Source organism: Rhinolophus hipposideros (genome assembly GCF_964194185.1).
Source record: "Rhinolophus hipposideros genome assembly, chromosome: 16".
Taxonomy (NCBI): domain Eukaryota; kingdom Metazoa; phylum Chordata; class Mammalia; order Chiroptera; family Rhinolophidae; genus Rhinolophus; species Rhinolophus hipposideros.
The window spans coordinates 625,136-637,793 of NC_138062.1; the positions used below are offsets into that span (position 1 = coordinate 625,136).

The 12,658-nt window shown below is 46.1% G+C and overlaps 1 protein-coding gene across 6 annotated transcripts in view; it reads left to right on the plus strand.

Moving 5' to 3' along the window:
* The window catches only part of ANK2 (ankyrin 2), a 193,845-nt gene that overhangs the window by 84,220 nt on the left and 96,967 nt on the right, over positions 1–12,658 (plus strand). For all 6 annotated transcript variants that reach the window (XM_081075592.1, XM_081075593.1, XM_081075594.1 and 3 more), the window contains exons 9-11: positions 1,098–1,196; positions 7,120–7,218; positions 12,023–12,220. In XM_081075592.1, the coding sequence (XP_080931718.1) occupies positions 1,098–1,196; positions 7,120–7,218; positions 12,023–12,220 (396 nt within the window). The remainder of the gene's footprint in view (positions 1–1,097; positions 1,197–7,119; positions 7,219–12,022; positions 12,221–12,658) is intronic.

Consider the following 12,658-nt stretch of genomic DNA (forward strand, 5'->3'; position numbering starts at 1 on the left):
CCACCCACGCCCTCCTCTTCCCAATTCCTGGTTATGGATGCGGAATCTGGCCAGTGAAGAAGGCTGATTGGCAAAAACTGATTCATCTGAAATAAGGTGTTGGAGGCGGAGCTCTATGGAGACCCTGGATCCCCAGGAAGACCAACCCGTGGGTCCTGAGCAAACTAATCCTGACACACAGCTGGAGGTAAAATGACAGCTCCACAGCTGTCCTCCCTCGGGCACATGGTGACAAGGCGGGGCTCCCTGGAAAGGACAGTAAAGCTGGGGAAATACAAGGCAGCAGCGGGAAAGAGGGAGACCAGACATGAGATGGACGGACTCCGCTAAAGGGGCCACAGGCTGAGTCCCCGGGAGCCGAGCAGGGCTGTGAGGACAGGACACAGGACGTCACTCATTCGTGGGGCCACCTGACGTAGGGGCTGACTCAGTGGCATGTAACACACACATGCTTAATATGAATCAGCGAATGCAATATATGCTTATTTGCAAAATTAAGACATAAAAAAATCAGGTTTATATCCTTGCCATAATGATGACAGATGATAGCCAATAAAATAAATATAATTCATATATATATGGTGTTTTCATCCTTTGAAGTCTTCTGCACTTAAGCCATGTTGAGTTATTTTCAAACTGTTTTTCATGCTGAACTATTCTGAAGAAGGTATTTTTAAGAATCATTTTTCCACTGGGCATTGGTATGTATATGAGTATTTGTATTTTATTTTTAAGCATGGGAAGCTAAGACCCCGAATCTTTACGAGTGTGAGTATTATAGAAAAACGATGGACTGTGGACCATGGTTCTGTCCTTGGTTGAACCTGCAATTGGGTTTATTCCACGAAGGGCCTCCCTTTGTGTTTGACTGCAACGTGTCATGCCTATTCCATACATACGTTGTAGTTATTGGCTTACTTATGCAGTTTTAGTCCATTTTTTATTCTCAGACTAAAGTGCTTTGTGGTTTGTGTGCTTTTTTTGTGCCTTAAAAATTGGAGACCCTGAAATGTAGAAACTCGGATCAGGCTGCCGTGTGGGCCCCGGTGTCCCGAGCCCTGTCACACTCAGTGTGCCCTGTTCTCTGTCCTCTGCAGAATGGGATCACCCCTCTGCACGTGGCCTCCAAAAGGGGGAACACAAACATGGTGAAGCTCCTGCTGGACCGTGGTGGCCAGATCGATGCCAAAACCAGGGTGAGTGTCCTCCCATGGTGACGCTTTGTATTCCTTTATTTAGCAGGCACCCTGAAATGCCAGTCCCCAAACACACACAGTGCGTTTTCAGGGGGGTTGTCATCTTGAATCTGATTTAAACCTCAGACAGTATCAAAAAGCTTCACATTGCAAAGTGGAATTAATATTTTTTTCCTAAGTACCCGGAGAAACAGCACGGTCCTCAGTGAGACAATTTTTCAGGTCCTGTTTATTGACTTTCTGGGAACAAAGATCAAGGATGGGACTCCAGCATCTCTGGTTTGGTTGGTCGTGGGTAGCAGAAACCCAAACTCACAGGGTACCTTAAGCCACGAGAGGGTGCATTTTTCATAAAATACTTTAATGCATGTTGAAAACCTTTTGCTTCTAACTTTTCAGTTCCTAGATCATTTTTCTTAAGTGGTTATGCTACGCTGACCAAAGCAGGAGGTCAGAGGTTATACTTGTGGAAGAACAGCGTGTGCTTATCATGCTGTGCATTTACTCAGGCCAGCTTCATAAGAGGCAGGGCCCTTTCTTTATTCCAAACTTGTGAATTAAAGTCCAGTTCAGACTTTCTGTGCACTGCCGACAAATATACAGTAAGAGGCAGTAGAATGCAGACGTGCAACGTACAGACCGAGGCAGACCACCTGATTTCAGAGTACGTGTCCCACTTACTAGCTGTGTGATGTTGGCGGTTTACTTACCTTCTCTGAACTTAGGCCAATAATAGTACCTAACTCACAGGGTTTTGTGAGAATTAACTCTTAGATATTATGATTTATCTTTTTAAAAGTGAGATGGGCAAATTCCTGAGCTCCTCGTAATTTTTGATTATGATACCGAAATTAAATCAGTTACTTGCATAAACGTTAAACTTGTAATTCAACGTCAGTTCTCTGGAGTGGATTTGGTTAATCCTAGACTTCAATAAAACTTTAAACATTCCTATAATATGAAAATTCTGAAATATGTGGTGTAAGAAGTCTGTGTGATGGCAATAGACTCCCTTGTGATGTGTTGTCACTTTGTTTAATTCTGAGACTTGCATTCCCAGGAGTAAGGCGGAAATCTGGGCAATCCCTTGCAAATCCAGAGGCTGGCAAGTGTTTGGCTTAATAAGCCTTATGGCCTCTGAGGTTGAGCAACACAGCAGCTCCCGGGCTGTGTTTTGGGTTTTAATGTCCTCAGGAAACATGGCTTTCTTAAAGTCCTTTCTCTAAGACATTTGGTCCAGAGCACTGATGTCAGGGGAGCCTGTGGGAGCTCCTTCGTGCTTCGCTGGTCTGTCCAGGGCGTGGCTGTGGTGGACAGTGTCTTTGCACCTGAGTCCGCGTGCTTCCTCCCTTCTGCCAGGCGCATGCCTTCCCTGCCCTGCGGGGGCAGAGTTAGGAACCGCTGTGCTGCAGGCTTCTCCGGCACATTCTTTCTGTTTAACTCTTCAAGCACTTTGATAGTGCGATGTCTCCCTACAGCCCCTTCTGTTTCTAGTGAGAGCTCTCAGCTTCAAGAGCGGCAGTGCAAAGACAGTACTTGTGGGAGCAAAAGCATTGTATCTTGCTCTTGTCGTGGGATTCGCATTGGTCTCATTAACGTTTCTCTGGAGGATCATTCTTTATTGAGGCCATTGACTTTTTCTTGATATTTGTTTAGTCCTTTAAAAGATACTCTAATTTGCATGCCTACATGTATTTACATATATAATTTAAAAGTCTAACTCTAAATGAAGGCAGTGCGTTTTCATAAACACCGTGCTAAGAAATGGATTCTTATGCCAGTTCTGCCGTCAACCAATTGTCCTTGAACAAGGTAGCAATCTAAAGGAAGCTTGGTTCCTTCTGCGAAGGAAATGTTTGGGCTGCGTTTTATCCCGTGTAGCGTTCAGATACAGCAGGTACAGGAATTTCATTCAAGCGCGTGTGCAGCGAGGATAGATTTCTAACTGTGCACATTCTTTTCGTCCACTCCTGAACAAATAGATCCTGAGTTGCTGCCTGGAGCCTGAACCCTAAGACGCACGGCTGACAAGGCAGCTGGGTCCCAGAGCCCAGCCGTGCGAGCGCATAGCACCCAGGCACTGACTGAGCGGTGCACTGGTAAACGCGGCTAGTCATCAGCTCCGCCCTCAGAAAAGCTCTGGTCTGTAGCCTTTGCTGGTCTCCTGCAGTGACCACTTCCATCCTTCCTTCAGCCACTTAGAGCTGGGATGTGGTGTCACTGAACACAGGATTGGGAAGAGGCGCAAAACGCTGGCGGCACAAGTGTGTGTGAGCTGGCTCCAGACACCCAGTGTTAGGTGCAGTGTGGACGCTGGCACGGAGCTTTCCCCCTGAGTTGAAATGCTTTCTCATCTCTAAGGGGTAGGATGTTAAAAGCAGTCAGGTTCTCTCAGTTCTGGCTACAACTGAAGGACCTATGTCCTTGCCACGGTGAGATCCAGGCAGAGACAAAAACTGAAATGAAGATCTGTGGCTGGAATTGGAATGCTGGATTACTTAAAAAGGACTATGCTTATATTTTAAAATACAAAAATGTTCTATTTGTTTTTGACTATCTTTTTAGGTAGTATAATAGAGCTTCTGTATATGGAATTAAGAATAATATAAATATTATCCTTTCATTTTTTTAAATCAGGTCTCACTATCCCCTCACAATCAAATTAGTCATAATCATTCTGAATTTAGTATATTCTGTCAAGAATTGTCCGTTGTTATTCTCATTTGTACGGTTTTCATTATCTGGCGAAGAGCAAGACACACAGAGGCTTTGGGGTAATTAATTTTTATTAATTAAGCCTATCCAGGGCTTCTCCCCCGCTTCCTCAGCACTTTGTCAGCTTCCGAGACGTTTGCACCCTGACGGTCTCGTCGAGGACAGTGATCCGGTTAAATCACCAGATTTCCGTTTTCAGCAGCGCCTTGGTTCTTTGGTATCTGGAAAACCTCATCTTAACGTTAAAACAGAAACTTTACAGCTAGTTAAAAATGACGTTAGTAATTCCGGTTTTATTAAGGGCATTGTTCTTTTTTATTTTTAAACTTATTTATTATTTAAATGTGGACATACTCCATGTAGGGTTTATGGTGAAAATATTGAAATACACATTAATGCAAACAACAAAAGTATACAGAAACAGTAAAGAATGATGAACAAAAATCAGCACATCAGAAAAAGTGTCACAGTTGGGTCTTGTTATTGGAAGTAACAAAAAGTGACAGCAGTAGTGGCCACCAGTTGTCATGTGCGTATGACGTCCCGGGCACCGTGCGACGTACCCCACAGATGGCGTGTGACTTCATCTTCCCATCAACTCATGAAACATGTTTTCTTTCGCCATTTGAGAGATGAGACTGCTGAGGGGAAAAGAAAGTCCCGAGCAGCCGTGTGCATGGGCTGAGGACACACAGCCTCATCGCTGGCACAGCCTGTGTCATGCAGCCTTCAGGGTCTGTTGGTGGAAGGACAGTCTTAGCGAGGGGAGGAGAGAGATGGTGTCAGAAACTGACGCTGCGGGTTACCAGCTGGCTCATTGGGGACTGAGCTTCCCTTTTAAGAACTTCCAACCTCATGGTGTGATTTGAACTGATTCCAGTGAAAATGTAAAGGGAACACTTTTTGGAGGGAAAAACCGCAACTTTCAACAGTCTTAAGAATTTAAGTTAAAAAAATCCTTGACTACAGAACTTTGATGAGGATTTTTTGCAATAACAGGATGATGTGCTTTGTAGAAAATACCCCATATCCACCGAGGTTGAGCATGTAAGTCACAGTCCTTTCTAAGGCAGATCAACTGCATCAGTAAAATGTAGGATTTAGAACTGATTTAATCTTTATTCCTTGACGTGCTTGTGGGGTTATTACATGTTCTCCTTATTTTCCTGTTGTTCTGAGAGTATTCTGGAGGTTTCCACATGGTCACACAATGAATATTTCAAGTAATCCGTGCAAAACACCTTTTCTAAACATGATTTAAGTCAGCACCCCGACCCCATCTTTCACACGGGCTGTAAGTGAAACAGGGTAAGGAAAGTCACACCCATTTTACCTGCCGTGAAGCTGAGTCTCAGCGAGTCACCCGGGGACTGAGCCAAGACACACATCCGGGGCTCTGGGACCTCAGAGCCCACACAGGGACTGCTGCACAGAATGCCTCCGTTAGCTGGGTACCAATTCTCACACGCTGGGCCTCAGCGAAGCCCCTACGGGAACATGTGTGAGAAATGAAGCGGATGTAACTGTCACATGCAGCATGTAGCAGCTGTGGCCCCACCGCAGGTCCACTTACCGAGGTCCAGACGCATGATCCTTTCGTTACTTAGCCTGCACTTTCTCTTTTAGACTCCTGTCTGGCAAACTTTGAAATGACTTGGCATCACGGCTACCATGGTAAAGTGAGTTTTTGCTGGACGAGCAGTCTTTCCATGCGAATTCCTCAGGCTTCCAGGTCTTTGGTTATCCAGAGTCCTCATACCGGCCAACCAGACTTAACAGTGCAAGCATCATTATCAGGCCTGGTTCTGGCTAAAAACAGATGGCACTTGAATTTGATAATTTGAGCAGATGCCAGGAAAGGGCCTGTTTACAGTTCTGAGGATGGCAGGGCAGGCTCCCAACCCTGACCTGGAAGGTGAGACTTCGAAGACGTTACCAGAACTTCAGGGAGAGAATGGATGCAGATGGCTGCTTTGGCAGGAGCGTGACTTTGGTACAGAGATGCAGCCAGACCTAGGAAACCCTAAGCAGCAAGACCTCCCCATAGGCCAGCTAGCCCGAGCCGGAGGGCAAGGAGCCCACCGATAGATCCAGAGACGTGTGTGAGGGGGTAACTGGAAGGACTGACACACAAACCCCAGGATAGTGGATCAGCAGAGGCAGATGATACATGTGTTAGGAGGAAGGCATAACCCAGAGGTGCAGTCCTGGAAGGAGACACACAGACATGGCCTTAGAGTTCTGGGTAAATGACAAGCTCCGGGTCCCCGTGGCTGCCCACCATCTCTCATGCTCCCGACTGCTCCCTATGGTCTCACCTCCGTTCCCTGTGACACTCTTCATCTTTTGTTCCTGAAGCCTGAAATTACCACTTAATTTATGTGCTTAGGATTTTGTTTACTCTCAAACTTCTTGTCCATTTTGTCTTATATTTCCCATCTCCTATGCTTTTGGGCCATGCCACCCCACAGAGAAATTAAAGGCAAAGACAGAGGGTATTTAGGAGTGCTCTAAAGGCAGAAACTACCTGAGAAGTATCAGTTCAGGTCGTTTTATAAATAACATACAGTCATGCTACAATTTTATTCGATGCTGTTTTAATCCTATTTTTTTATAATCCTATTTTTAATAATATATTTTATCTTTGAGAAATCATTATGTAGTTTGTAGATGAAAAATGTGTGTGGCAAACTTTAGAAGAATATAAAAAAAATGACCCTTTTTTTATGAGCTTCAGGGAGCATTTAAGAAAATTTGTGAAAATAGTGGCAATTCAAGAGAGAACATAGATGGATAAAATTAAGTAAAGAAGAATTTTTGGTAAAAGTTGTGTTAGGACAACCAAAATGAAATCAGTGAAACAATTTAGCGTCTGAGTTGGCTCCAAGCAACAGGGCTCAAGATCAGCAACCTTCCGAACCTGCGAGGACACTTGAGCAGCAGCAGAGCCAGCCACACTGACCACAGAGGCGCTGGAGCTCTGTGCTCCCTCGCTGCCCCGTCTCCTCCCTGTCCCCCTCTCGCTCGCTGTCAAGAGCTCTCTGTCGTTGCCTCTCTCACCGGCCTTCTCTGTCATTTAACTGATAGTACATCTCTTACCGGCCTGCTAAGTCACTAGGATTGAGCTTAGGACACCCTGTCTTCCAGGTGGCAGGAGAGCAGGGTTGGTTTATAAAAAAAGTGAATGAATTCCTTCCCTCTGTGGCAGGATGGCTTGACCCCACTGCACTGCGCTGCACGAAGCGGACATGACCAGGTGGTACAGCTTCTGCTAGAGCGGGGCGCCCCCTTGCTGGCGAGGACCAAGGTGAGTCACAGGACTGGGGCGGGACAGGGGAGGGGAGGGTCACAGGACTGGGGCAGGACCAAAGAGCTCTTGAGGCCACTCTCCTATGACCTCTGTTTCTCATGAAATATTTCCTAGTGACTCAGTATCCGTATGCTGGAATGCATCATATGTATCAGCGTTTTCAGAGTATTAAGATGGACAGATATGTGCATTAAGATCCACTGAGTGTATGCTTCACGTTCTTTCTGCTATTCTTACTGCACATGGCGGTGTAACGATTACTGCGTTATATGTCAATGAGAGTTATTACGTACAAATGAGAATAACTTATGTTCTCTGAGTCTGTGCTTTTGTGATGCTCTGAGATGGCTGTGAATTAATGTAAATTATCTTTCAAAGCAGCACAATTAGCAGTCCAACATCAGTCCTCTAGCTCTCCAGCCTCTGTCTCTTAGGCAATCTGGTAAAAAGGATGACTCACCAGTAGGGTGGGTGGATTATAATGGATTAGTGGGTGACATGGAGGACACGAGCTGGCCCAGGCTGTCTACAGAGGACGCTCGACAAGCTTCCTGTTCTCTATGCACAGCAGTATATCTACCCTTGGTCTCATCTCATCAGTGTATTCATCCATGGGGAAAACTCTCATCCATATAAATAAAAACCAGTGAGGAGCCGATTTTATAGGTTTGCCCTATACAAACATATTTTTAAAGGCTTGTTACTGTACACTTACCCATTGTCGAGCCTTACTTGGGGTTACCAGAAACTACCATGAGACATAAATTGAGAACAATCGCACAGCTGTTTAATGGCTATGCACCAACACCCTGCATCCTTAAGATGACAAACATTGGCACAGAGGACATTTCTTATACGTGGACTCCTCCACCCCCACCCTGAATAGGATTGGTACCCGCTGATGCTCTTACGAGGGCAAGCTGAGAAAAGCCAGGCAGCCAATGTAAGCAGGTTGTTTTCAATTTATACTGCATTTTAATTGATACTTAACTGAAATTATTTGGAGCACGTGCCAGCTCACACATTTTAAATATGTAGAGAATGAAATCAGTCTTTAGAGATGTGCCCCCTAGGCCATGAAAGGGTGCCTTCAGATCAGAAACATACGAAGAAGAGAGAGAAATTGTTTTCGTTCTCACACCTGCATGAGTATTGCAGAGACTTGTCTTTACAATGCTGTGTTTTGGGCTGAGTAAGGTACAGATATTAGGGAAAGTTTCGCTGAGGAAATGGATTGAAACGGAAATGGAAATAAGAAAATTGCAGACCAGCCATGTTACTTACAACCAATAAAAAGGATGTATTAAATTGAGGATAGGCAAGTGACACTGTTCCACAAACTATAAAATAATCTTGTCCAGAGTTTTCTCTAATTGTTGTATCACTAATGAAGACCATGGATTACCTAGATGGAAATTTTTAATGGCGTTCTTGTACAATTAAATATCATTCATATATAAGGATCCTGCATGATTATGTTCCTTTACTCATTCATTCATTCATTAGATCATTCATTCACGCACGCATCTCCTAGCTATCATAGTGATTAGCTGCACTGTGTCAGGCAATGTTCTAGTTACTGAGGGACTGTCAGGATGAAGAACACGCAGTCTGTAATTTTAAGAAGCTCAGCGTTTAGTAGGTGGGATAGATGGGGAGACAAGTACATCAGTGGGAGTTCTGCAGGGGAAGGTACATGAAGAAGGAACCGACTCGGTGAGGCCACAGGTCCCTACCACCCGACAACCCTCCCTCCCTCCATCAACACTCCCGTTTTGAATTACCCATTTTTCCTCCTACAAGCAAATATTCATCTGGCTAGTTTTTCACTCCCCCCTCATTCTTTGAAAAGTCTAGCTCAGCGAAGTGTGACTCTTCTCCAATGACCCCTATTCTAATTTTTCATGACCGTGATGACCTTGGCAAGCGCCGTACTGATCCTTCCAGTGGGCGTCTCCATTAGGCCGCGGTGAGCCCCCTACAACCTGTCTGTCTGACCTCCACGCACCCCTTCTATGCTCCAGCTAACTGTCCAGAGCCCTAAGTGTATTCTGCTGGGGCCACAGCCACTGTGTCCACGTCCCTCATCCTCCCAGCATGAATCTGTGCTCACTCACCAGCCACATGTCACCTCACTCAGTGAAGCTCACGTGCTGGCAGCTGCCTTTGGCTGCAGCAGACCCCCAGGCGCAGTGACCCAGCTTGCTGGACATTGCCGTCCGGAGCCTCGAGTCGACCTTGTGGTTCTGGCCGTCACCAATGCCTAGGCGGTATACGCCCGCTCCCTGCTGACAGACCATTCTGTACTTTCCCTTTTTCCCTCAAACCTTTCGACTTTTTTCCTTGTCTTCACTTCCCACAACACTAAGAAAGTTGAGGCCATCAGGAGAGAACTGCCACAGACTGCCACCTCCGTCCAATGGCGGGAGCCAGGCCCATATCACGTTGTCTCTGCTGTGTCTTTGCTGCCAAATGCCAGGCTGCCCACTCTTCCCTTCTCAGACCTCCCTGTCAGGTCTGTGAGAGCAGGACCTCCGGAAGCCAACCTGTCTGTCTGTCTGCCTGTCCTCACGCATCCGCTTTCATCTGTAATTGCCACCCTGCTCGTATGCTGATGACATACGAACGTGAATCGCTCCCACGGCCGCCTGGATGTCTGCCGGGCATCTCAGGTTCTGGAAGTGCCAAGTTCAGGGCCTGGTGTTCCCCATCCCCTCCACGTAGCCCTTCGTAGTCTCTCCTATCTCCATTCATGGCTGTCCCGTACTCTCAGTTTTAGGCCAAATGCCTCATCTAGTGCTTGGCCTCTCCCTCCACATCCTATCACCAAACCTTGTCACCTCTTCCTTCACAATGTGTCACCAAGTCAGCAACTTCTCCACAGTGTCCTCAGCACCACCTGGTCCGATCGCAGCCACCCGCTGGATGAGTGCAGGAGTCCCCGGTGGCCCCTTCTTGTCCCTTCACTGCACCCGTCTTCTCAGCACAGCTGGAGTGGTGATGCTGTCGTCACCCTTCCCACGGTGCCAGCTGGCTCAGGGCGAGTCAGAGGCCTGCTGTGGCTGGTGAGGCCTCTTCCTTCTCTGGCCTCCCTCAGGCACTTGCCTTCAGCCGCCTTGTCCTCACTGTGGCCCGGTGGGGCCGGTGGTCCCCACACAGCAGCTTGCACTTGCCTCTCTTCTGCTTACGTGGTCCTCGGACTCAGCAGGACCAGTGCTCCCCGCCTTCCACATCTTCACCCGGACTTATTGTCCCAGGGAGGCCACGGCCGGCCACCTGCCCCACGCACACTCCCTGGCCGTCCTGTGCTTTGCTTTTCCTCTTAGCACTGGGGGCTTTTAACAAACGCGCTCTGAATTTCAGTTCTTCCTCTTTGGAATTGTCCGCTCCCACTGAGAATGTAACCTCCGAGAAGGGTCCCTTTCCCTGGGACTAGATGGGGCCTGAGAGGCGCTCCATCCTTACTTGTGAAAATGAGCAAATAATTCAATGGTACAGATTTTATTTTCCATGTCACCTTTACATGGATAAAACAACATTTAAAACAGAGAGACTGCCAGAGAGACCGACAATACAGCAGTCCCAACCCCCCCGAAGCCTGAACTTTTCACTTCGCCCTTGTACGCTCTTCCCCGGACCCATAAATTCTTTCTCATCAACTTGCTCTTTTTTTCTAAGTTCATTTTATGAATTTCAAAATATAAAAGCAATAATTATGAACAAAGAGTATTGCAAAAACAAAGAAAAACATACTAGTAATTTTAAAACCACATACACTGGTACTACCCACAAACCACCAAATGAGATTTTGATGGATTTGTTTTTAGCTGTCACCCCTCACTGTTGAAATCACCTTCTTTGTTGAAAACAGTGGGCCTCGGGTCTGTTTTGGCTTTTTATCCAATTTCTGCTTTTTTTAATATAACGACTGCCAAACTGGGTACTTGGAACAGTTATTTTCTACTGACCATATTTGCATTGATAAGGCCACTCTCTTTAATGTGCAAAGGTTTTCTAATTTAGTTTCATAATATTTTTTTCCTGTAAACTTATTTATTGAACTTTAAAAAAATGAGTCCTACCTAGACTGATAATCAGTGAATTACCTGCTATTTTGTGTCCCTGATGGTGACCTCCAAGAATTAAGGCTAAAGCTGTTTAGGGCAGCATCAATGATGATAAATTATCCTCAAAATGTACAAGTTGGGAGGTCATGGGCCCCTGATCCACATTTGTCTCACACTTTTCTGGCTTTTACATGACTGCCTTCTCCAAGTCTAATTCATGTGTCATGAGAGAGAAAAGGAACCGTGGGGTTCAGAGCAGCGTGGGGTTAAGAGGTGATGGAAGTCTGTCTTTTCCTGATCCCCCCACTTGCTCCTTCTTCATCCTCCTGCCCGTTTAGAAGTTAAGAGATTCGTGCAGAGAGGTGAACTGAATATAGATCTCCGTGTGTAGAATTGGATACGAATAATACAAGCATCAGCTATCACTTGTGTTTTGTATGTCTACTGACCCCGATAATTGTGAGATCCAACTGACTCGTCATATCTACTATGTATTCATTCATGAAAGACATATTCATTGGTGTTTTTGCCGAAGCATAGCAGAATAATGAAATTAAAGTTCTCTTAGCTTCCCTTTTTACCAAACATAATCTGCTATATACTTAGTTGTCAAATGGAAATAATTTCCTCCCTGCTACCAACTGTGCCAGAGATCCACAGCTGAATTTGCTGTTTCAGAACCTGGAAGTAATGACTAACGTGGAACTTGGCTTTGGTTTTGTCTTGATGCGCAGAATGGGCTGTCTCCGCTTCACATGGCTGCACAGGGGGACCACGTGGAATGTGTGAAGCACCTGTTACAGCACAAGGCACCTGTCGATGATGTCACCCTGGACTACCTGACGGCCCTCCACGTCGCCGCGCACTGTGGCCACTACCGTGTCACCAAACTCCTTCTGGACAAGAGAGCCAATCCGAACGCCAGAGCTCTGGTAAACTGGCCCAGCCCACATTAGCTAAGTCCAGATCGGGACAGGCAGACCCACGTGACTGAGCGGTGGTGCTGACACCACCAGCCATGCACCGTCACAGGCACGCAGTTAACTCTGCTCCCTGTGTCCCCTCTCACAAGCGCCTGCCTCCTTCATGCTCTCCCAGTGTGCTGGTAAATAACAGTGAGCAAGAGTAGGTTCCAGAGAATAGCAAGGAACATTTCTACAATGAGCGAGTGGCACATAGAGAAGCAACCTCTGGAGCGTTAACAATTGTAAATGGGAAATACAAATCGAAAACTAGGGAGTTATAAAATAAGTTTTAGACACATCTAGATAGAGTCAAAATAAAAGTATGAAAAAGTTAAACTTTATTAATCTCTTTCTGGGAACAAAAAAGGTGGTAAAGTGGTGAGTGGCTCTGACTGTGTCAGATGG